This window comes from Strongylocentrotus purpuratus, unplaced genomic scaffold, assembly GCF_000002235.5.
Source record: "Strongylocentrotus purpuratus isolate Spur 01 unplaced genomic scaffold, Spur_5.0 spur5_scaffold_20, whole genome shotgun sequence".
Lineage (NCBI taxonomy): Eukaryota > Metazoa > Echinodermata > Echinoidea > Camarodonta > Strongylocentrotidae > Strongylocentrotus > Strongylocentrotus purpuratus.
This window is the reverse complement of record NW_022145606.1, coordinates 51,980,409-52,006,649: the sequence shown is the minus strand read 5'-3', so window position 1 is coordinate 52,006,649 and position 26,241 is coordinate 51,980,409. Positions and strand designations below refer to the sequence as shown.

At 39.3% G+C, this 26,241-nt stretch overlaps 1 protein-coding gene and 1 long non-coding RNA gene across 2 annotated transcripts; both read right to left on the bottom strand.

The window, feature by feature from the left end:
- Nucleotides 1–3,133: 3,133 nt before the first annotated feature.
- Nucleotides 3,134–5,050, bottom strand: LOC105445160. The gene is made up of 3 exons (XR_004065720.1): nt 4,757–5,050; nt 3,847–3,941; nt 3,134–3,425 (listed from the first exon to the last, which is right to left on the bottom strand). It is a non-coding gene; the product is annotated as an uncharacterized LOC105445160 (long non-coding RNA).
- Nucleotides 5,051–11,868: 6,818 nt separating this feature from the next.
- Nucleotides 11,869–25,894, bottom strand: LOC105443070. The gene is made up of 10 exons (XM_030994063.1): nt 25,624–25,894; nt 24,986–25,086; nt 22,071–23,846; nt 20,762–21,297; nt 17,847–17,886; nt 17,072–17,583; nt 15,583–15,622; nt 14,424–14,947; nt 13,065–13,113; nt 11,869–12,417 (listed from the first exon to the last, which is right to left on the bottom strand). The coding sequence occupies exons 1-10, from the start codon at nt 25,892–25,894 to the stop codon at nt 11,893–11,895; spliced, it is 4,374 nt and encodes a 1,457-aa protein (XP_030849923.1). The 3' UTR covers nt 11,869–11,892.
- Nucleotides 25,895–26,241: the final 347 nt, after the last annotated feature.

Sequence of the window (26,241 nt, the reverse complement as noted above, 5' to 3'; positions counted from 1 at the left end):
ATTAAAAGGGAAGTCCACCCATAATATTAAAGTTGGTTTTAATTTGTGGGGGGGGGGGGGGGGTTGTCCACGGGGGTAATAATTTATATATCTGTAGAGCACTTTGAGAAGGCCTTCGGTTCTGAAAAGCTTTATAAGAACTAGCTATTATTAATATTATAAATGTCTTTTTTTTTTGTCCCGTTGGTAATTTGCGGGGGGGGGGGGAAGAAGTGATTGCCCAGGGGGTGATTGTCTTAGAACTGGTTTCTAGGAAATGGGATAACAATCGACAACATTTGAGACAGAGACCCGGGGCAGAGAAAAAAAGAGTCTGAAACGAGAAATCAAAATATAAAGAAACAGTTTGAAAAACTTACAAAGCAAAATGGGAGAATTTTGCAGAAAAAAAATAACACTTGAAAAACGTTTAAAAGAAAGTGGGCCTAAAATGGAAATAAATTTCGAAATTGAATATTAAAAACGATAATACAGAACAATATTAGCGTCATGGCGGTTGTTATACAGATGAAAATAGGAAAATAGTGAACGTGTACAGTGCACACAACGTGGAACGATACTTACATGTAAAAGCAAAACAGTGAGGTTGCCTCTCCATGATGCTTGAAGACCTTTGAGATGAGATTCCATTCTGCCGCCCCCCTTTTTAGTTCCACAGGCCCATAACCTATGTTTAGAAAACAGAGTGATGGAGGTAAGATCCGTTGGAAGTTAAAGTAAAGAGAAAGAAGCAGACAGAGAGAGCGCGATAAAGAGTGGGGGGGGGGGTGGGGATATATAAGGAGAAAGAAAGAGGAATACATAAAGTAGAGAGACATACAAACAACCGATAAATTAAGAAAGATAAACAGAAAGAGAATGCTATAAAATATGATACTCTTAGTATTTTCATGTTGGGATTAAAATATCTGATTTTTTTTTCTTCTCATGAACGATTTAATTTTGTAGGCCTCATTTAATTTGTTTAGCGACAAAAATACAAACTCCGGGAGATGCAGAGGGAAAGGGAAAGGTCAGTGGGTGTTTTGTGAGGCCTTGAAATTGATATTAAAATTAATCGGATCAATTTTAAGGGCCTTAAAATTACTTCGATTTTAGGCCCTGTTTAATAATGAAAAACAAAACAAAAACAAAAACAACAGATTTAAGCTTTAAAATCAATTTTAAGATAAATGTTATCATTTTTTTTTTAAATCCCAGAGACGGTTCTTTTCAGTAACAACAAACCAAACGAGTATTTCAGCTTTCCCGCTTTAATTTTCTGTTAATCGATTCGAAAGGAAGTATGTTATATTGCTTTACCTGGTCAAATGTCAATTTGTGTGTGTCCTTATATTGTGTGAAAAAGGAAAACAATTATTCATGATATGATAGGTAATATGTATTTAAACTTTGTTCAATTTCCTCTGTATTTCAACCTCTAGTTTGTACAGGGCCTCTCAGAATAACATGTTCAATAGTAACACTAACCCTGTTAAAAAAAAGACAAGAAGAAACAAATATCCTAGTATTAATCCGATATGTTCAGCATTTTTTTAACTTGAAAGTCGTAAATGACGGCCAACTTCAATTTTGGAATGTATCGGAAAAAGGAGAATTTCGTACAAAATTAATAGCCGATCTGGGGCCATTAATTACCATATTTGTTCATAAATGTGTGCCCTATTCCATTCATATATACTCTCTCTCTCTCTCTCTCTCTCTCTCATTAACACACAACCACACTCCCATCACAACTCTTTTTACCCCCCCCCCCAAAAAAAAAGGGGGGGGGGAAGAAAAATAGTAAGGGATAAAGGAATAAAGGAATAAAGTAAAATAAATAAAATGATAAAAACTGGCTTCTAACAAAAGCTTTGCTAGGCTATTTGAATACTTCCCATCAAATAGGTCTTTTGAATAATTTCCATCAAACAAACACACCATCATTGAATCACATAATTTCATAATTACTACCATGCGTTAACGTCCAATCTCATCCATTCATTCTTTACCCAAACCCCTTTTTCTTTTTAAATGACAAACAGTACATTGCTTAAATACAAAATAGAATTTACACAGATTTTTCAAGCTTTAAAGTCTAATCGTTATGATTTTGCTTTAATGCACGATAATCTACATTTTATATATGATGAGCAAAAGCAAATTAATTCAAGGGATACAATATAAACATTTTCAATGACACAAATGACAGTACTGCTATTAAAGTGACAGCCAGTTGTTAAAACTGTTGCAGCTAATAACTGCCACTGTCTAGTCGATGTAAATTGGTGGAGATTAAAAGAGTTACATTATTTTGTGGTAAGGATTGGTCTACCCATATGATTGTTAATCTATATAAAAGGTTATACACATTGTCATGTTAAAGGTCATTCAGTTGGTCAAAATGTTTTTCTTGATACAACAGTTCGTCTATATGAAGTTAATCATCATTTTTTTCCTATCAGCTTTGAACGATTTCTAAGGACAACATAAATCCGAGTTGATATATTATTTCCTGCCGGACAAGTCTGTTTTCACTGCAATCACAATGTTCGGTTGTTTCTTTTGAATTTTTTCTTATGCAAAGAATAAGAATATACAGTTGAGGCATAAACAAGTAATTATCGACACAGTGTCATGCCAACAGAACATCTAGGAAAAGTTCAAAATAGGTCCTCAAATTTGTCCACTGCTGCTCAGATGAATTTGCTTCTTTGAAATTTCCAAATTGATATTTTAAGATTCATCACCATGAACAGATAATTATCTATGGAATGTAAATTTAGAAACAATAACCTCCATTACAGAATCATAGATTTAAAGATCAGTAACAACACTTTAAAAAATAGCAAGATATTAAACTTTAATTTGGATAAGAACTTTAGTTTTATCTTTCAACTGTAATTTTTTTTTTTTTAAGCAAGATTCTACAATTCTATTTAAAAGAATTTAATTCTTGGAAGTATCATTGAAAATGTTTAGCAAGAGGACTGGTCGCTTTCTCAATTAACTTCGACTTCCGGTGAAACAGATTTTCAAATGAACTCATCTGAAGATATTAAAAGTTCACCAGTCTCTCTCTCCTCTCCTCTGTCTGGTGCTGTTACTAAATAGACCTTGTAAAGGGTTGCTATTAATGAGGATCGAGAAAGCAAGAAAGTTTTGAGAGTTCCTTTAAAATATTACTAGATGAAATCTTACCAATATTCTCATACTCAATGTCAAATGTTAGTACACGGACTGGAGCACTTTCAATATCTTCAGACGAGTTAGTTTCATAATCTGTTTCACTGGAAGTCGTAGTTAAATGAGAAAGCGACCAGTCCACGATCTGTTTAGCATTGTGGTCCCTCTTGCTTAGAGCTGGAAAGGGAGCTTGTATCTTTAGGCTGGCTGATGTTTCATATGAAGAATAATGTTGCAGGGGATTCAAGCTCTGCAGTCTAGAAATTGAAATTGAAAGTTATGTAATACAAATATTAATAAATACTAGTGTAATTTTTCAATCTATCTACACCTTTTGTATTTCTAGTCATGTCAATGTCTTTTATTAGAAAATACATCAAGTAGAAAGATAATATATATATATTTTTTTGTAATATTCATACAAAAGCAGTTTTAGTTAGAAAAGATAACAAATTATTTATTTTTAGGCTTTTGAAGAAAAAAAAATCATTACCATTTGTGTATGTTTGATACAATAGATTGGGTAAGATCGGAATTAGACCTCTGAAAAGGACTATGAGAAATGTACTTAATTTTTTTCAAATTGTCTTGCTTATTGATTGCTGTAGGGGTTTGGCAATGATGAGAGGTACAAAACATACTAGTATAAGATCAATTATGTTAACTGATACCGCTTACCTTTTCAACTTGAAGAGATGGACAAGACCTTAGGTATGAAAGTCCAGATGCCAGTTTGCGTTTCATGTAGATGCCACAGATCTTTACTTTGCAACCTAAGAATTGAAACAGAGAAATACATATACCATAAAGAGAGCAAAAATACTTCTCAGAATAATAGTTATCACTTTACCTAATCTAATGTATTCAACTGAACAAAAATACATTTTCATCAGTGATTATAATTGTAATTTAAATGTGTTTGGGTCAAACCGCCATGCCACTAACCACATTGAAAGTTTTAGAAAATGTGATAATTGTATCAATTGGACTATGGGACTTGGAACCTTTTTTGTTATAATAAACATTTTGGACTCTTCATGATTTTGATTTTGATCCCAAACATTTCTTTAAAATCTTAATCTTGAAAGTGTTGACCTTGAACTTGAGCTTTCATTTGTAATCTGACTCTATAACAGTCTTAGCTTAATCTTGGATACTCTGATCTTGAACCAAATCCTATTGTAGAGTCTACAGAGAATTGATTAAAATTACCCTCTGGGGAAAAGAAGGGAAAACTTTACCTTAAATGGTATATAACAAACAGAAAGCAGCTTACATCGTACATATGCTCGTTAGAGTTTCTTCAATCACATCTTTATACTTTAATTGCTGCCCTCTTCTATGAACAATTTTGATCAAAATCTGGCTGATTTAGTATTTTATCTATGTTTTTGACCTGTAATGGTTGGCTTCCTCTTAAATTAAGAACACAGAATGTTCAGTTTGTTATTGTAGCATCTAATATCCGGCATCTTAACCCTTTATCATAAATGAATATCAACACTATGTAAAACTCAACAACAAGTTAGTAATTTATTTGTATGTACATGTACATTTAGGTCTAGAAGAAGAAGACAAAAAACCTCACCCTTATTGTAATGTCGGTGTTCAAACTTTGCTAAGAAGATCACATCAAAGGGCCACTTAGCACGGTAGGATCTTGCAGTGCACCTTGAATCAGATTACATTATGCAGATCCAAACCCTTTCATCGGGGCCAAGGTAGGATGAGAAGTTAGTCCAGGACGTTGAAGACACGATGGGAGAGAAGTCTTAGACTAGAGGTCTTTTTCTTGAATATGACTCAAGAGTCCAGGTCCACTCCATCTCCGACTCTGAAGAAAATGAAATGAATGAAAACAATATATTGAGTTCGATACATGACTCATGAGCCTACGCATAACATTCTACATTTACATGTAGACCTAGTCTAAAGGATAACATGTTATATGTAGGCCTAGATTAGATCTAGGTCTAACTCCTGTCAATTTAGATCTCCCAAAAATACAAGTAGTCTAGATCAAGGACTAAGGGACGAACTCCAACTTCTAACTGATTTAAGTTAGTCCTGCACAAAGGGTGCAATGTAGAGACTAGGTAGACATCTACCCTAGATCTAGTATCATGTAGACTAGATCTAAATCTACATTAAGATCTTAATCAAGATTTAACTTGGTCTTGGGTCTGACACTGTGGAGTCCAATTTTTCTTCATGACATGTTAAAAAATGATATTGTTGACTGCTATTATCATCATGAAACAATGTATACCGCACTGCCTAGACTATATACCGGCAAAACACAAAGTAGGCCTAGATAATTTGGAATCTAATCCTAGATCTATGTTAGATCTAAGCCTAAATCTACAATAATAAGCACTAGTCTAGTCTACTGTCTAGTCTAGTCTAGACCTAGACTTACCATCAACCATACAACGCGATGATTCCTAAACCCGTGGTACTGGTAGGCCTAGACTGATTTTGTTATTGAAGTAGCCCTGACCTATGGATCATAGGCTACGTAGTTACAATACTTAAATGCTACAAATGAGACAAAGAACGTTCACTTACCGGTCTAGTTACTCGGAGTATATCTCAACGTGTACCAGTCAGTCTGTGTCAGTTCTCAATCTGCTGTCCCACTCCGTGAAGGCCAATGTCGCCCTCTTATGCTAGAAGCTTGTACGAGCTTGTCGTCCCAGTGCGAGAAGGCCAATGGCGCCCTCTTGTGGTAGGAGGCTTGTATGGGGGTGGGGGCAACTCCTACTACATTCCCCCCCGTTTTAAAAAACCCAGGACCAATTGAAATAAACCCAGTGAAATATCTTACCCACAACCGGACAGAGGGGAAAAAAATAAATTATGCTTTACCCTCCCTTGTGGCCGTACAACATCCTAATCTAAAAACATGTATTAAACATGCCAAACTTGACCCCAAACGAGCAAAACACGGGGTAATACAACATGAAAATATTTTAGTTTTATTCATTAAAAAACCAACATACTTAATGCTTAACACTACAATTGCCAGGGGGAGATTCCCTACCCAAAACAATCCACGCCCCCATAGCGGGGAGCCATCCGCTTGTCCTCCCAGGCTATGACGCCATCTTACCTACCCGAGGGGTATATTACTCAGGTTTTTCGGAGTGTGACTGGAGAACCAGAAACCCACCTAGGTCACTCCGGCGCAGGAAGGAGGCGTCAGTTCCGCTATAGCACGGAGCGGGCCATTTGGAAAAAAGTCCCCCCTGGAACAACCAAAACATATGCCAACGGGCATTTAGGGAAAAAATACTAAAAATCCAAAAAACTTACTGACATACGGTATATGTTCTTGCTAATGTAGCAAAAACAAGGTGATAGGGACTAAATAATCCCCACCTCAAGTATACCCTGAAAATTTAACGGACCCCTAGTGCTACAGGAACAGAAGTTCCCGTGCACACCCGACCTACGGTATATGTTTTTGTTAATGTAGCAAAAACAAGGAGATAGGAACTCAATAGTTCCCACCCTCACACGCACCATGAAAACTTAGCGCTACAGGAACAGAAGTTCCCGTAGCTAATGTAGCAAAAACAAGGAGATAGGAACTCAATAGTTCCCACCTTCAAGCGCACCCTGAAAACTTAGTGCTACAGGAACAGAAGTTCCCGTGCACACCCGACCTAACGGGCCATAGAGCGCTTGGGCGTTAACCCGAGTCTGCTCTAGGAGAGCCTGGAGACGGTTACCCCGTGTCCGGGCTACCAACTCTCTTACCTCCGCACTCTTCCCCGCCCCATATAAGGAACAGGGTTTAGCAGTGGTCCAAACACAAAATCCCCTATCCGTTGGTCGATAACCCCAGTCACCCTCTTAACGGCATCGGGAGGAAGGATTACCCTCTTGCGGGCATACACCCTTGCTACACCCATCCGCCTGGGGTTATCCCCATGCTGCATGGGAATTTCCACTTCCCCTAGCAGTAACCTGGGATGATGCATGTGAATCACCGCCCTATGTTTATGGAGAAAATCCCTTCCCAGCAACATGTCGTCTGAAATGGGTGCAACATACAACTGCTTGGGGAACTCTTGTCCCCCCAACAGAATGCTCACCGGCCCCACTACTGACCCCCTCATGCTTATATCCCTACCTGGAGCATGTAATACGGCCTTCCGCAGTCTTTTGGGCTGCGTTTTCAGATGCTGAAGCACCCGATCCGAGATGATAGTCACCTCAGCCGCCGTATCCACTATTGCCCTAAGGGGGAAACCCCCTATCACTATAGGGATATTAAGAGAGGAACTGGAATGCAGCCGGCAAACCACTACCTCCGTTTTTTCCTCCGATCCCGACTCCGGATCCGAGGTGGGACCCGGCATCGGGTCCAGCGACCCGACCACCTGTGGAGGAATCGGAAGTTTCGTGGAGGTTTCATTCAACCCAGTTTCACCGGAAACAGGCTCCCCCACATGCTTAACAGCTGCCTGGGGAATAACTGCCCGTCCTCCCGGCGTCCCGGTCACTAGCTGGCCTCGTTCGGGTCGGGGGCTGGTCTCCTCCTCCGACCCGCTGGGGCTTTCCACTTCGGGGCAGTTGACAAAGGAAACACGCACATTCCCTCTGTCGCCACGAGCTGTGGGACATTGGTTCCGGAAGTGCCCGTGCCCCCCGCAAGCATAACACCGGTCACCCCCCGGGGACTTGGCTCTTTCCCGGGAAGCCGCCGGCCTTGACTGTAGGGTATCTAGGATCCTCCGGACATCCCGCTCTATGTTAGCTACCCTGGGCTCCATGTTAGCTACCCTGGGCTCCATGTTAGCTACCCTGGGCTCCATGTTAGCTACCCGGGCCTCTAGGCGGCCCTGGCGCTCCACCATTCGGCGTTCTACTGCAGCGAGTTGTCCGTCTTCAGGTCGACTAGGAGGTTGGGGGGATAAATCCACTTGGCGGACTTCAATTTCCCCCGCATCCTCAAAGGCAACCGAATTAACAGGACACCCCCGCTGGTACATGGCTCGGTGCACATGCTGGTGCCACTGTATATGCCCTACTGCCTCTTCAACGGTGGCGGGATGTTGAGCCAGCGCGTGACATCCCGCCTCCCGGTTCAAACACCCTCGACACAGGCGGAGGACCGCCTGCTGGTGCGAATAGGACCCCTGGACCCCAGGGAATGCTCGGAGAGCTAACCCGAACACCCGATCAGACCACTCAAGCAAGGATTCCTCTGGCCCCTGCCTGGCATACGCAAACTCGAGTTGAGCAGATTCCGTCAACCCGCCGTGATCGAAGCGCTGCGCCAATTTTCGGACCAGCGGGAAATACTTCAGACCCGGCTCTTGTTCCAGAGTCAGGCTCAAATAATCTCCCGCTTTCCCCTCTAGACACCAGGTTAGCTGATTCACTCTCTGGGCCCCATCCCATTCCTGCTGGTCCGCAAACGCAGTGAATTTATGGAGAAAAGCCCTCCAGTTTCCGCGCCCATCAAAAAAGGGGAGTGGCTGGTAGGATACTCTACCAGCGTTTCCCCCCTGCCTATCCCTCCTGGGAGCAGGACCCCGACGGATCGGTTCTTCGGGAAAGGGGAGGGGCCCTAAGCCTAGCCGACCCCTCTGATACCCTGGGATGGGACTGCCCCTCTGGGGCCTACCCGATACATCCCCTCGGTTAACCAAGGGAGACGGATATACATCATAGGGGTATTGGTGTCCCCCCACCTGGGCCTGGGCCCCGCAGGGGGTGCTGGTGCTCAGGGCACGCTGCCCCGACGGAGTGACAAAAACACTCTGATTGGGAACCCCCTCTGCCCCCCGGGTACTCTCCCGAGGAGCAAAGTCGAACCTGTCTAGCAGCCCCCTGGACTCTACTAGCCCTGGGGACGCCCAAAATAATCCCGGGGTAATATTCCCGTGTTCAGTCCGGAGACCCAACATGATCCCGGCCTGCACAGGAGCTAGCCCCGGCACGTCTGCGAGGAGTTCTTCAAAAGAACACCTATTAATAGGGATCTTAGCCTCCCTATATGTCATAGCGACCCCATAATCGCAAAAGCCTTAGGCCTAGACTAGTCTACTAAAATTACAACTAAGTTACGTCGGGGAAATAACCCGACGGAAAAATAAGTTCCCTGAATTCTTAACTAGGTGCTGTTTACTCACATCACTCCAACACGGATAATCACACCGCACGATTTTTTTTTTTTTATTTATTTATTTATTTATTTATTTATTTGTGAAAGGACTCCCGCACTACAACGAGTGGGTGGGTCCACACACAACACGCACAAAAGCCATACACTCGCGCACCTAAATAACTACAGACAGCCTCCTGCTATCAACTACTAAAAGCAGGTCTAGGTCCTAGATTTAAGAGATCCAGGTCCCGTCGGCGAACAGCCAACAACCAAAAACAAAATGGCGTCGATCGTGAGGAGAAGGACTAAAAAATATCCCTCCGCCGAATCAAATACCCTGCAGTGCGTGGTAAACGCTTTTGGCGCGAACGGCAGTCTCCAAAACCTGCGCGCTCAAACAAAGTAACACGTACTCAAAAAATGTTTCAAACCGGGCTAATATTACAGCCCGGCTCAAAATCACGCACAACACCACCGCTAAACACAAAACAATACCTAATCAGACACCCCACACCACAAACAAAGTTCAAACACTCGCTACAGAAAATTCAAACACGCACACTCGAATCGCACTGCCCTCAAACCCCCAGTGAAAAAGTCCAGTCACGCATACAGCCGTGACGGAACTACACTTGGGGCTTGCGAGAGCAGACGACCGACCAAAAAAAATTACAGCAAAAATGTCCCAAACCGGGCTAATATTATAGCCTGGCCTGAAACACCCACACGAAACAACAAAGAATTATACACCAAAAATTACGAAATAGGCAAAGCAGAGTAATCCGCCCTGCCCAAGACTAAAATTCGAAATTCAACCTAAAATCTAGTCTACTGATTTATATCAAATTCACAGCGAGCAGCTTAGCCCAGCGCATCGGACCGCATATGTTTTACCTATGCTTTAGGGCAGCCGTGCTCGCTGTGCAAAAAATTACAAGTCTTAAAAATCACCGCAAATGCAAGAAAGCAATTTGCTCGCAGCGCCAATGAAGTAGCCCTGACCTATGGATCATAGGCTACGTAGTTACAATACTTAAATGCTACAAATGAGACAAAGAACGTTCACTTACCTGTCTAGTTACTCGGAGTATATCTCAACGTGTACCAGTCAGTCTGTGTCAGTTCTCAATCTGCTGTCCCACTCCGTGAAGGCCAATGTCGCCCTCTTATGCTAGAAGCTTGTACGAGCTTGTCGTCCCAGTGCGAGAAGGCCAATGGCGCCCTCTTGTGGTAGGAGGCTTGTATGGGGGTGGGGGCAACTCCTACTACATTATCAAATTCAAGAATAAACTATAGGTCTAGGCCTATTTCTTAATGAATTTGGACCTGTCCTAACCAAATATTTAACGTCTTCAGACAAGTACAGTTGGACATGTATGCATTTAGACCTATATGAATGGGGCGGAAATACCGGTACATGAACCGGTGCAATTCGTCCATCTTAACTAGGTCTAGACTTCTAGGTCTAGACTAAGTTTATCTCACTTGGGGATAGACTAGATCTAGGCCTAGATCTAGATCCTATTCCTAGGCCTAATTGGAGGTGAAATTGACAACAGATCGGCAAATTTTGTAGTCTTTTGGCTTTTGCGTCCGTTCCGAAAAACATGAACTTGCCGACAAGGGTTTGTAAAACTTTATTTTGAGAGCATAGACCTAGACTGTAGACAGTAGATCTAGACCGAAAGCTTCAGTCTCTATACGTATACCTAGATCTACCGTCTAGACCTCTAAAGCTGAAGCTTTCGGTCTAACTTGGGGAATGCTTTTAGTTGATATTTATTTCAAATATCGTTCGGTTAAAATTGAGAGGAATACTTTTCTTCTAACAAAATAACAATTTAGTTGTCAACAGAATGTTTTTTTTTTGTTGAAGAAAACGGAATTTACTTACTTTTCAAGGACCTCTCTTGCAGCAGTTTAGCGACGCAATTTTGTGGTTGATCGATTGACCCAGCATCGACTAGCCTTGATTACAGAGCCATTTACATTTTTAACCTAAAATGTATCAAAATCAATTCCAGCTTAAATTTGACTCGAGGAAAAGTTCAGCTAACGAGCAGCAGTTTTAAACCAAAAGTGATAAGGCCCTACAAATTCATTGATTGATAATTAATAAGATTGTGAAAATAATAACATCATGCGGATATTAAGTGCTTGTAAAGTTGTAAACGCAATAATAGATCTAATAATATTAATAATAATGACAATTTATGATAACGAGAATTAATTTTATCAGGATAAGTTGTTTTTTTAAGTCATAATGGACCGTCACCTAGATCTACATGCAACTGTAGATCTAGATCTAGATCTAGACCTAGAGTCTATATTACAATTTTGGATTTTCAAAACATGTAGGCCCTATTCAAATTCTATTCATTGCGACTGTACATTGACAATTTTAAAATAACAATTGAGAGCGATAATCAAACAAAACCCATTCTAATTTTCAGACAAATAATTGGAAGTTACACCCACGTCTTAACCTTTGCATCCCGTCACGCATTCATATCATTATGCTTTCTCACGGCAGACTAACTAGATTCTAAACAGGATCGTCTACTTGGATTTTAATCTATTTTATACAAGATTGGAACAAGAACCTACCCCAGCTTTGACATCGTCTTCACATGTCTGCAGCACTCGATGAGGTAAACCAAGTCTTCCTCGTCTGTGCACTTCACTCCAAACAGATTTAGCCGCTGTAGGTTCTTGGTTAGTTCTCTGATCAGAAGACCCAGTCCTCTCATCGTCTCTCTCGATACACTCTTCTTCTCTGATGGGAGTGATCGCGGTGTTGTAAGCTTGATGTGTGTGAGCTGCTGTCCTCTGGTTCGACGAAGACAAGCCGTGATCTGAGCTATGTTTCTCTCTGCATCATCGATAGTGATATCGATCTCTCTCAAGCCAGGAAGCGATGAGAGCAGACCTTCATAGCTTTGTGACGTCACTCTCTTAGCTGATAGCTTTGTGACGGATGGAAGCTCAGGAGGAGATGAAGGGAAACGGAGAGAGGAGTCTGAGATGGTGAGATGGTTCAGTGAGGTGAAGGATCTGAGACAGGGCCACAATCTGGCAGTCATCACAGTAGATAGCTGATATTTCTTTACGAGGAGTCGACACTCGTCCTGGAATTAGAACAGATAATAAAATGCAGAGAGACTAAATGGTAACTGAATCACGTTAATGCTGTAATGCAAAACCGGGTACATAGTGAGACCCCCCCCCCCCCAACTCTTGTATTATATCTTAACGGCAGACATTAAATTAATAATTATAACCACAGTATACATAATTGACTGGTAGGGCGAGCAGCGATATAGGGAAAATTATAACGAGGGAAAATATAACTTACTTATGATTTGAAAACAATCTTTATCCAGTTAGTACATGTTAAATAATATAGCCTAGGTTGCACCTCGTTAACAGAAATTAATGGTAATTGTCATATTATGCCCTTTTTTTTCTCGAGCCGTTCAGTCTTAGTGTTTGGATAGGGTACGTAAAAATACGCTAATTTTACCATAATATGTTCAAACAATTCAATATAACTATCGACAACTGACGGGAAGAGAAATATGCTAATTACAATCGTAGCCATCAAAATCACGAGATAGAATGTGGCCCAATCACCCCTTTGTATCTGTAAGAGCTATCTTTGATTGTATACTTGAAAAGGAACATTTATTTGCGTTTTCCGGTCAGGCGCAAATAGTAAATTGCTTTCCTAAATGTTAGTATTCGTTTATAGTATTAGTATAATATATCTGCCTACCTGGACAACCGATTTTCCATCGTATTCAAAACATCCACCATCAAGAGACCTATAGTATTTGATATAGAGAGTTGAAAGCGACACAAAAAAAAATTAACACAAAAACAATGGGACTTTGTGGGGGGATTCATGACATAACATCGATATCGGACATGGCTTGCGAATACCGTATGATACTAACATGCATAAGGTCCTGGACCCGTATTCAATTCAATACTTAAGTTTAAAAAAAATTAAGCTTTTTACTTAGGATTTGGCTTAGATAAAATACTTAGGCAATTTTGGTAATTAATTCACACTTTTGGCTAAGTATTTTACTTTAAATCTAAGTCAGCTCCCTACCAGACGTAAGCCAACTATTTGGAGGCCTTGATTGGCAGGCATGTGGTTTTCTTACGCAGTATTATAGCCTGCGCGCATTTATATCAGCGCGCCTTTATTTTAATGCGCATTACTTTTAATTGACCGTGAGACGTCACAATGCTTATCAGTAAATATTTTACTTAGATTTTGTATTACGTAAGTATAAGTCTAAGATGCGATTAGAATACGAGATAAGTAAATTACAATAGCCATTTACTTAGTAAATGTCTTACTTATGCTAAGTATTGAATTGAATACCGGTCCTGGGGAGTTGAAGATATATATATAACAAATATATCATGTATCAATCAATCTATCAGGCTATAGTTCATCAAGACGTTGGACATAGCCTTCCTCATAACATTTCCATTATAATCTATCAGGCTATAGTTCATCAAGACGTTGGACATAGCCTTCCTCATAACATTTCCATTCTCGTTTGTCTATAGCTATCCTAGTCCAAGAGATCATTTAGACTTTCAACAAATATAGCATTACAACCAATAGCATACATTGTGAGTAGTGCCATGGGAAATGCGAGTTGAAAGAAAATAACTGCCTAAAAATGTGTAATTGTTTACATTGTCAGTTTGGGATGCAAATAAGTAGGGATATAGGAAAAATATACCCCATGACTCCCACCACATCCCACCACCGCGAGAAGCCCTTGAGCTGGCTGGGGTAGATGAGAGGATTCCCATGGGAAATTATCGCATGGACTTTTTGATAGTATTTGCACGCCCCCTCCTTTCATATAACCAATTTAAAAAAAAAAAAATTATTTACAGCAGTTTGTGAAGTGTGATTATTTTTTTACTGATCTTGAATTGATCGTTCAAAGACATTAACATACTCGATACAATTTTGATAAGACAAAATCACACAAAAGCAAATATATTATTCACCTTTTACAGTTTACATTACAGGTAGACTTTCTGTTTAATTTTGTCTACTTTAATTTCATTGACAAATGTATGAAAATCTACTCGAACTCACTGTAAATGTAGACTATACAATGCTTTCGAATATGTTGACGACTCGACAAGTTCAACCAAGTCTTCTTCGTCCAAGCACTTCATCCCGGACAGATTTAGCCGCTGCAGGTTATTGGTTTGTTCTCTGATCAGAAGACCCAGTCCTCTCATCGTCTCTCTCGAAACACTCTTCTTCTTTGATGGGAGTGATGGCAGTGCTGTAAGGTCGATGCGTGTGAGCTGCTGTCTTCCGGTCCGACGAAGACAAGCCGTGATCTGAGATATGTCTCTCTCTGCATCATCGATAGTGATATCGATCTCTCTCAAACCAGGAAGCGATGAGAGCAGACCTTCATAGCTTTGTGACATCACACGCACAGCTGATAGCTTTGTGACGGATGGAAGCTCAGGAAGAGATGGAGGGAAACTGAGAGAGGAGTCTGAGATGGTGAGCTGTTTCAGTGAGGTAAAGGATCTAAGGCAGGACCAAAACTTCTCGGCCATCTCGGTAGATAGCTGGCAGTCCTTGATATTCAACATGTCAATCTATGATGACGTACAGAAAGAACAAGTCGTCGTTTTTACAACAGTTTAAAAGATTAAAAACTACAAGTGGAATAAATTTCTTGAGAGCAATATATATCAATGGTTTTGAGAAGAAAGTAGAATACAGAAACAACATCAACAAAACCTGATGTAGAAATCATTTGAACTCACCTGATATATTGATCGACACGGGCTGAGGACTGGAATGATTTTCCTTTATTAAACTTATTTTTTACATGTAGCTTCAATTTATTTGAAAAAATTGATTGGATCATTTAATTCATTTGTAAAAGAGAGTTGGCAAAACAACAAAGAAAATGATACTTACTTTATAGGCCTGTATTTGTTTCAACTGTTTTTAGTCCCTACAACTTTGTCAGACTTATAATTGATTTATGTCACGGGGCTTACATCCATCAAGCTATGCTTTTACCGTAGGCCCCTTAATATCCCAATTATATATATTTCTGGCATAAACAAAAATGACAATGGGAAACGTAAAATGTGATAATTAATTGTTTCAAATAAGTTAAATGTATGATACTTTTTTCTGTTTGGCAGGAAGTGGGAATTTCTTTCTTAAATATTACGAACAAAATAAGGCGTATGAACATGTACAATTAGAGTATACTTACATTCAATGCATGTTTATCGGAGTTTAGCGACCCAGAAAACCTATATCATTTCAAAGAGAAATCAAGGAGTGAAGGAAAACACATGAGCCACTTTAAACATTGGTGAATAATACATTACGACCCGAATGTTTCCAAATAATGACAAATGTAGTCTTATTTTACCTAAAAATCCTTTTACACCGAATATTGTACGATACGAATATTATTTGGTAAAAAGTATGAAATATTTCGATCTGACAAATAAGGATGTGAAAGCCACATCTTATTCCATAACATTATATCCATTCGTAGAGAGCAGTCCTAATTTTGGAATTTTCATATCATATTTCATTAGATTGTTTGAGTAATTGTTTGAGTAATTACCAGGGAAATATGAGCTTACATAACTGACGTTTTTTTAAAACAAATTCTACACATTTTTCTCGAAGTCTAAATTTCAGTCATGATCAAATGATTAACGTTTTGTTTTTCTAGCGCATTACAAACAAATATAATTCCTGTTTTGACATCTTCTTTAAAAAATCGTTTCAAACGTTGGGAAAATTACCTTACATTACATTTGCCTAAACATAACTTCAATATCATCTTCGGTACTCAATGACTGTTTTAGTTTTATCCAAGTTAAATCGACTTCAGGTGGTAATTAATGGACTGGTTTAACACGTGAGCTTTACTAGCAAGTGAAATAAAAGATCTATCGATGCCCATATCAATAACAAACAGTCAGCAAGAACTGCGAAAAACCAAGTAGGTCTACAGGCAAATACTTTAAAATTAACAATTACCGCTTAGTGAATATATGCCCTCAACTTTCAGTGCTAGGCATTGTGTACATAAAGCATGATAAGAATCTTCTAAGTCAACCTAGTGTCGATATAGATTATTTGTAAAATACTACTGTGGTTCAATTATCTTCAAAATCCATGAAGGATAAATCATGCAAACATCTTTCCAAATTTCAAAGATATGAAATAAATATATCCACAGCATTATTTCTGCAGACAAAAAACACCAATAAATCAACACCTTACTCCTTCTTTAATAGCACTAGCAAAGAATGGAACTCTCTGAAAAAAGACCCGAGAGATTTTGTTTCACTCGATGCTTTAACGCGGCATTGAGGGACGGCACCGTATAACATGCAGAAAAGCTTAGCTATTTTTTGACAACACATCACTGTACATAATTTATCTGCATCAGAAATTATTGGCTGCGTACAGACTGCGCGCACATATCCACCCAGAGTGCGTTAACCTTCATTTCATGAAGCCTGCACTTTTCAGGAAGAAGAAGAAGAAGAACAGCGGGTTGATTTCGACAAATTATCCCCATGCCTTTTGCATACAGTAACTCGAATTGAAAGATGAGGGTGCTATATTCACAGTGCGTTGTTCGCTGTTTTAAGAGTACCTTTCTATAAGTTGTGTCTGACTGACAATTGAGTGGATAGAGGAAAAAACAGATAATTAGACTAATTTCTGTTACTCACTGTTCTATAAACAGACTTGCTGACATTAAACGCATTGAAGACTGGACAAGATCGATCACTGCATTCTCGGGTCCGAAAAGTATTCTGGACAACATCGCCTGACATTCTGTGATAAGGAGACCAAGTCCTTCCATCCTCATTATTGACATGCTTGATACATTCTCCTCTGATTGGAGAGAAGAAAGGTCGATGCGTGTGAGATCTTGTTCTGCCAGATACCAACGTAGACTAGTCTGGATCTGAGATATGTCTTCTGTCCTTGCATCTCCGATAGTGATATCGACCACTTCCAAGCCAGGAAGCGATGAGAGCAGACCCTCATAGCTTTGTGACGTCACTCTCTCAGCTGATAGCTTTGTGACAGATGGAAGCTCAGGAGGAGATGGAGGGAAACTGAGAGAGGAGTCTGAGATGGTGAGATGGTTCAGTGAGGTGAAGGATCTGAGACAGGACCACAACTTTTTGGTCATCTCATTAGATAGCTGGCATTGCTCTATCTCAAGCCTAGTATTCTGCAATAAATATAAACAGACAAACTTGTCACTTTTATTTACATCGATTTAAATATTGAGAATAAACGTGTGGACATACAGAATTCCACGTCAGTAAAGCTGAACTTACAAGTACTACATTCATATTCCGATAATTAATTGAGTTATTTATACAACAAAAATGGAACTGTTTTTCATTCCCTTTAATAGTAAAATCCAGAGGATATCCCTTTGTTGAATATTTCAAAGTGAATGCATGCACCCGTATACCAAAAGTCACTCACCTGGACGTTGTTCTTTTTGTGTAGAGTACCACCTCCACTCCTACAAAGAATATTTGAAAAGGAATGAGGAAAAAATGTGATTCTTGAAAGCAACTATTGGGAAATGATATTACATTAATAAAGAATGCAAGTGAATTATGCACCCCTCTTTACAAAGGTAAATGAAAGCAACAATACTACCAATAACTATAATGATAATAATCATATTAGAATAATGGTAAATAAAGTAACAAATATAATCATGATAATGATGTCAATACTGATAAGAACATCCATTAAATACCATTTTAATACATTGTTTGGTGTTCATGCCGTCTTAAAATTAAAAAAGCGACATTAACACAAAAATCTGCAGTGACAAAAATTCGCAGAGTTTTTTAAAAATACTAGAAAATGTGATATTTGATCCATGATTTCCCATATTTTACACAAATTTATTTATTTCAATTATTAGCAAATGGAGGGCAAAGTTTTTAACTACGAAAACTAGTTATCGTCAAAGGATTCCGGAGATATCGCGATCTAAAAATCGATGTCGGATTGGCCTGCGCGCTGTAACTCACGAAAAAGTCATAAAAACAACTAGACCTTTCGTGCACGGAGGTTTACATTTGATTTATCGAAAAATTCAATCGATCAAATGTAAGATAATTTGATATTTTGCAAGTAAAAATATCATACAATCAGTTACTACCGGGGGCGGCGATGTTTAGGGGGAGGGGATCGCCCCCCCCCCCCCCAGAAAATTGGAAAAAGTGCTCACACAAAAATGTATAGCAAATACTGACTAAAGACTGCAACACTTTTTATGTTTGTTGTGTTAGGCTCTGGAGGGCCCAAGAGTGCAGCGTTTGGACTAATAACAAGGTAAACGCTCTCGGCGGTCTTGCCTGCATTACGCAATTCAATATGAGGAAAAATTGAGGTTGGGACATTATTCATAGGCAGGGTGGCCTATTAGAAGGCCCCCCCCCCCCCCATATGAAGTCCTCTAAATATAATCATCATTTTAAAGTGAATATTGACCAAGATTCATCGGAAAAAAATGTTTACCAAGATTAATAATTTTAATGGAACTTGAACAAATAACACAAAATTATAATTTGTTTAATCCTCACATACTGACCTAAAATGACCTTTGACCTTGACATTGTGACCTGGAATTTGCGTAATAAGATTTGTAATACTTGATAACCGTTGTGTACAAGTTTCATGGAATTTAAACAAATACTTTTGAAATTATGCTAAAATTTCAAATCTTGATGTTGATGATGCCACAAAAGAGTTTAAGTATGTTGACCGTAAATGACCTTTGACTTTAATTTAGTTACCTGAAATTCTACTCACATGATAAGGGGTACTTGATAACCCTTTAGTGTAAGTTTCATTGAATAAGAACTGATACTTTCAAAATTATATTAACAATTAAAAAATTTAACCTGAGGTTAAGTTTTCGATGATGATGCCACAACTTAGTCTAAGTCTGTTGACCTGAAATGACCTTTGACCTTGATATTGTGACCTGAAATTCTGCTCATATGATTGGGAATACTTGATAACCCTTTAGTTAAAGTGTCATTGAATGAGAACTTATACTTTTAAAACTATACCAAACAATTCAAAAACTTAGCCTTAGGTTAAGTTTTTGATGTTGACGCCGCCGCCGTCACCGGAAAAGCGGCGCCTAGTCTTGCTTTTTGCTATGCAGGCGAGACAAAAATGCAAAAATCGTCTCGCTCGGTCGCTAAAAAGGTAGCTACGCTCCCCCGCATAATGCCCTTCAAAATGTACAAGTAAACATTGCAGAAAATCTGTATTTCGTTGGTATCGCGTGCACAGTTTACACTGTATGTTTACAATATTAAGAGTTATAGAATTACATCAGTGCTAACAAAATTAATAATAATATTCCGCTCGCTCTTTTTATTAGGTTTTATTTTTTAAGGAGTCCCTTCCAACCTGGTTATACAAATATTGTCGCCTGAATTCCTAAGGGGAAATAGTGTAGATCTAGCCTAGAATTCTACATTTTTCTAAAATATAGTATTATTAAGTCAACCTCAAGGTCCTTCGTTATATGACTAGACATAGACTAGTCTACTAGATCTGATTTACTTTACTAAATATTTACAACCCTTCGCCTCGGGATGCACACTAATTACCGGTAATGTTACTATGTAAAGGTGAAGTGTAAAAAAAGCATATTATTGCTTGTTTGTTTACTATATTTTTGCTAAGGAACGTAATGTTGTAATAGGTCTAATAGATCTACAACGAAACTTCAAAATCATGTGAAAGTGTAAGGGGGTAGTCACTTCAGTCACCTTCACCCTTCTCGTTCACTAGATCTAGGATCTAGATCTAGACTATGCTCCCTACTACCTAGCACTTTGTCGCCCCGGTCATGAAAAGAAATCGCCGCCCCTGGTTGGTAGACTATTAAGCCTAGATCTAGTCTAGACTCTACTTCTTATTTACAATTTTGATGACACTTGTCGGCAAGTTCATGTTTTTTTTTTTGGAACGGACGCAAAAGACTGCAAAATTTGTCGATCTTTTGTCAATATTTTACTTATTTTACCTCCAATTCCATACAAAATTCCGTCTCTCGGTAATTTTAGGTTTCTCTTTCCATTAGATCTGGATCTAGATCTAGGCCTAGTATCTAGATCTAGATCTAGTGATATCAGACTTTCAAAATCTTACCGATTTGTTGAGATAGTGATTGTTAGATCTAATAATAACCCCCATCAATAAAGATCTAATAAAGTTAGACCTAGTAGTACTAGAGCTAGATCTACCTATTCAATATTAGACCTAGACTAGTACTAGATCTAGGTCAAGTAGACTAGGCCTACTATAGGTCTAGAAGTCTACTAGTAGGCCTAGTACTATACTCTAGTAGGCCTACCTACCCCGAATTCAAGTACGTTAGTTGTTTAGTCTTGACAAACAGGTCCACCAAGGCTTCTTCGTCTCTGCCCCTCACCCCGGACACATGCAGCCGTTGTTGGTTTTCGGTTTGGTCTTCAAATAGAAGACTAAGCCCTCCAATTGTCTCTCCTGATTCAATTTTCCTGTCTGTGGTGAGTGCTGTCAAGGCGTGTAGTCTGATATGAACAAAGAACTGTTCATCCATAGCCCTGGTCTGATTCTTAGGCCTGGATGCGGTGGTGATCTGAAAAGTGTTGCTCGTCTCTGCAACATCGATAGAGACATCGATATCTCTCACTCCAGGTATCGATGATAGCACTCCTTCGTAGCACTGTGACGTCACTCTCTCGGCTGATAGATGTGTGAATGATCGAAGCTCCGGAGGAGATGGAGGGAAACTGAGAGACGAGTCTGAGATGATGAGAGTTTCTAACATCAAAAAGGCTTTGAGGCAGGACCATAGTCCACTCGTCACGTCGGTTGTTAGAGTAGACCCCTCAAGCTTTACTGTCCTAACCTGGTGTTCAGACAGAGAGAGAGAGAGATAGAATGGGAGAGAGGCAGGGTGGGGTTGGGCGGTGAAGAGAAAGAGAGATAGAGACAAATAGTCAGAACATTGATAAGTTGATGAAGATATATATTTCATATTTAGTCCATAATCTGGCCTCTCTATAATATTCTCTGCACTTACTTCGAGCCGCCCAAGATGGCGTTATCAACGAACTAGTACACCCTGCCTTTTCGTCTGGGGTAGAAGTCCAAAGATCACGTCATCTTCGGCTTGCAGCAGGTAGGGGGGGGGGGTGGGAGTGGGGAGTCGCGGTGAAGGAGGTTATTTACAATAAAATCGGCTAGATTCTGAACCATCTAATGTCTTGTTTTGGTGGTAATTATTAAAACAAACATGACCCTATCTGACAATATTATTCGCTAAAGTAATGAAAGCTCCCTTCCCTACTCCTTGCTACTTGCTTTTACATCATTTTCCCTATATGAATAGGCCCTAGGACCGAGTATTATGTGTTTGCATTATTTTTCTCGTTTCTGGAATGCAGTACCTTGATCAAGGCCGTAATTGGGCAAAGATGGAAAAAATGATGATAATGAATCATACGTCTTGATCATTTTATCTTGCATTATTATTTATGAAGATGCCGTCAATTAATCAATGATCTATTAAAATAATCTTACCCCTTTGACTTATAGTTATATAGCGGAGGGATGAAAACTTAATCAATCTTTATGAAATTATTATTGTAAACACATTTTGTCAAATGAAAATGTGCATACCTGACGTTTAAGTTGCTTTGGAAGATGTTGCATCCCAACGACGGTGTAGACAGTCGGTGACTTTAGAACAATACTCTCTGCATTCACACATCTTTGAACCAACGAAGACACAATTTGTTGAGTACCCTTGGTCTCTGATGAGCAGTCAAGAAGAATGCGATATCGCTCACTCTCATCCAAAAACCGGTTGGAAAGGAGCGCCTCCATTATTCGTTTGCAAAGGCTGTCATCTGTGCCAGCAGCAAATCGGATGAGATTCTCATAGTCACCGATGTTTGCTTTGATGTTTCGCAGCAGTCTGTCCAACTTAGAAATCTTCAGTCGTAACATATATTTCTTCGTTTTAGCAGCAAGGTATTTCCCAGCAGAGTGTTCCTGAACGAGTTTGTGATAAAACTCAATGGTCGTGGATGTGGCCTTGTGGGATCGTGGGAGCATTGTCGTTGGAATCGTCGTCTTGGATAAGATCCCAAGCTCACATGCCCTATCAATGATAGCGGGAACTCTTCGAAAATCATGGGGCGTGAAGACTAGTTTTTTAGAGTCGTCGATTAGACCAGCTAAAGCAACCTTACCCAGCTTACGAATGATTTCGATTACTTCTTCTTCTGTTATTTCGTCTTGTGTTATTTGTTTTTCTTTTGATGTTGCTCGGGCATTGGCATGGTGCATCAGAAAAACATTCACGCTGTCTAATAATTCTGTTTGAGTTGCAGTTTTAGTGTTCAAACGCTCCTCGCTCCATAAGTGACAGACCATGAGACAAAATAAAGGCGTTTTAACAAGTTCATTAATTAGTGGTTGGTCATCAAGGTAAACCTTCAGACCATGTCCATGATCACCACAAGGATTCGAAGTTGAAGCAAAGAACTTGTCGATGTACTCTCGTGAGCTCTCTTGCGAAAATCCTTCGATCCACATCTTTGTGTATACCCTTGAAAGTTCCGCTTGATTGAAGAAGTTCTCTAAATGAGGGCGCGTTGTTACAAGAACTCTACACTCTGGAAATTCCTCCCAGCGGATGACACTGACAATGTTGCTCCCTAAGCTCCTGTTTGAAGAAGAAATACCCGCATATTCATCTAGTCCGTCTAGTATGATGTGACAGATTCCCTGATTCTTTCTGATGAAACTCTCTAGACCCTCTGGTGTGAGGTCATCAACATCACTCAATAGTTGGGATTTGATGGCTTCTCCGATAGATGTAAGCTGACTTGTATTTCGGAATTTCACAACAAACAGAAGTGGCAGGTGTTCTAATGCTGACCCCTTTTCTCTGTGAACCCAGTCGTAAGCCATCTTAGCAACAGCCGTGGTCTTCCCTCGTCCAGCGGGGGCCGAAATGAGGATTCGAGCTGGCAGTCTGCCGTTTACTTTCGTTGAAAATATGTCAGCAACAGAACCCTGGAGTAGTTCCTTCTTGTTCGTGTCTTTACCATGAGCGTCCTTTTGCACCATTGTGACAACCGTGTGCATATCTTCGAACTCAGCATAATCACTTTGATCCCACGGTTTCATTTGAATTTTGCACAATTGATTTCGGTACTTGTTTTCCAACTTTGCACGACATTGCTGAACAGTCAAGGATTCCGAGATCTTCTCACTGTAAATATCTGAAAGATACAAGCATATAAGACTAAATGTCTTGTTGCACTCCCGCAATCTCAGCCCCTTCCCTTTCTGACCCAGTAGGATTCCGTAAGTAATTGTTTCATGTTCGAATATATCAAGTTTCATTGTTCCGACATTTGTATTCCTTCCCCATAAAGTAAAGGGCTGGAAACACGCTTAAAGGAAAAATCCAACATTAATGGCAAATTGCTCTGACATGAAATAGAAACAAAATAGAGAACCAGTCTGGCGAAAGTTTAAACAAAATCGAACAAACAATAATAGCGTTTTAAGTTGTTTAAAGTTGCAATCGCTATACGTAAATGACGCAAGGGAATGTCTAATTGGCCGAAACGGTAATACTGTGATGTATAGTGGCGGACATCTCTCCCGTTTGTTCCAACACACAGAATGACTAAAATATCAATTTGTCAAAATGTGTTATTCAGTAGGATCTTCCATTTTAAAAGAACACATAATATACAATTATGCTATCCATACAATATTTTGATTAGTGCCCCGAGGGAGAAGGTGCTTTTGCGAAAAACATAATTAATGTTATTTTTTTTTACACGACAAACGGGAGAGTTGTCCGTAACTACGTCACAATTTACTGACCAAATTGCCGATATGAGCTTCGCAAATATAGTGAGGACATGATTCAAAAATTCTTAGTTTGTTATGTTATTGATTCGATGTACAACTTTCGCTATTCAGTTTCTCTTATTTTATTCCGCTTTCACACAAATTTACTCATTGCAAAGGGTTAATCGCCCTTAGACTGGGAATTTCTCTTCAAATCGATACGAAAATCAAAGAAAGTTAAGACCCTTTTGAACTGGATTTTTCTTACATATATATTCAACAAATTGTTGGTTTAAAAAAGATTCAATTTACAAGTATTTTATTTGTACTGAAGCCGAGACGTATTGTTGATAGAAAGATTAAAGCCGATGAACAAATATTAGTACATATAAACGGAAGGCAGACACGGCTTTTCCCGGAGTCAAATTATGATCAGATGAACACAGTAAATAGCATCATTATATTATCTACCCGCCCCAATGCGCTGCAAGAGACTCCTCTAAATAGAGACGACAGAGCTACAGACAGGGGGTGAATGAACTTGAAATGAGATGTTCCTGTCCTCTACCAACCTCATACATATAAGAAAGAAAAGTTCAAGAATGGACAGAAGTATACGAATTAAATAAAGGGAAGATGAATACAGAGGCAGAAGCGAGAAAAACAAGTGGAATACAAACTGATTGACTATGTATGTTACCTTCGTGATTCGTGTTTACTGAGTCCGATCTGTCTGATTGGTTGATACACTTATTTCTAGTGTCGTGAACAGCGCCATCTCCGGCTACCATTCCCTTGGCGGCTAACACTCTACGGGAAGCTGTGAAAAGTAGACCACGTATTACTTTATCATGTTATAATTTGTCTTTGTTATGATCTATTTACATATGCATTTTTCAATATGCCTTTCTAATTCATGAAACAAACAAGAAAAATATACACATAGTCAGGTTAAAGTGTAAACATTATGTTGACATGTTGCCAGGTTAGTTTCTTCGATACCTCTTCATGGACTGCAACCAAAGTCAAATTAGAATTCTAAGAGGATCGAGTCTTTAATTTTGAGTATGAATTTTGTTCTGAATCATCCTATATTTTTTTTGCTCAACCTGCTAACAATATCAAACAAAGAAATTTTGGTTGTGTATACCGCAAAGAAAATGAAAGCTTAAAGGTGTACCAAACATTGAAGCATGTTAAAAACATATCTAACTTTATATTTAAGTTTAAATCACAGTTTTGTGATTAGTTCAAGTTTGCATTATAGCAAATTGACCATGGTAAAATGTCCGGGTTATTTCATTAATCGATATAATTAAAAAAGAAGAAGATCATATTAAGAATGACTTAATATTACCATTTGTATAATGTGTATCCACAATGGAACAGAGTCCACCGACCTCTGCTCCGTCCAGGGCATTTTCGAGTTGTTTCCTGGTGACACTCTTCATCTTTAGATCCCATTGAGATAGTAGGTGTCTCAGAGCCTTGTTGTAATCCTCTTTAAACCTCGTCAGCACGCTCTGGGCTTCATTGTAGCTAAAGCCCATTTGAGTGCAAAAGGTTGTATACTTTCCAGGTGGAAATTCTTTTGAGAGTTCGTCAAAGAGAGCATCCTTGTATGCCATGATTATTCATAAGATGTGTTGCGATTTAATTCAGAAAACGAAACCCTGTGAAAGAAAGAATTAGAAATTATAAGTTAGAAAGGTACAACCCCCATTTTTTCTACGATTCTGGATGGGAACCAAAGGGGAGGGGGGGGGGGTAAAGCTTTTTATAATTATTGAATTACCAAAATTCGGGCAACCACTACCCCGTAATTTGATAATCAGGTCCCTCATAGTCGGGTAGCGAGGTTATCGACTGATATGTTTAGTATATTTAGTATATTTCTATGACAAAGGCCCATTTAACTTTACTTGTATTTAGACATGTCAGGTAAGCCATGATTCATGATTGTATTGTGAAAGTA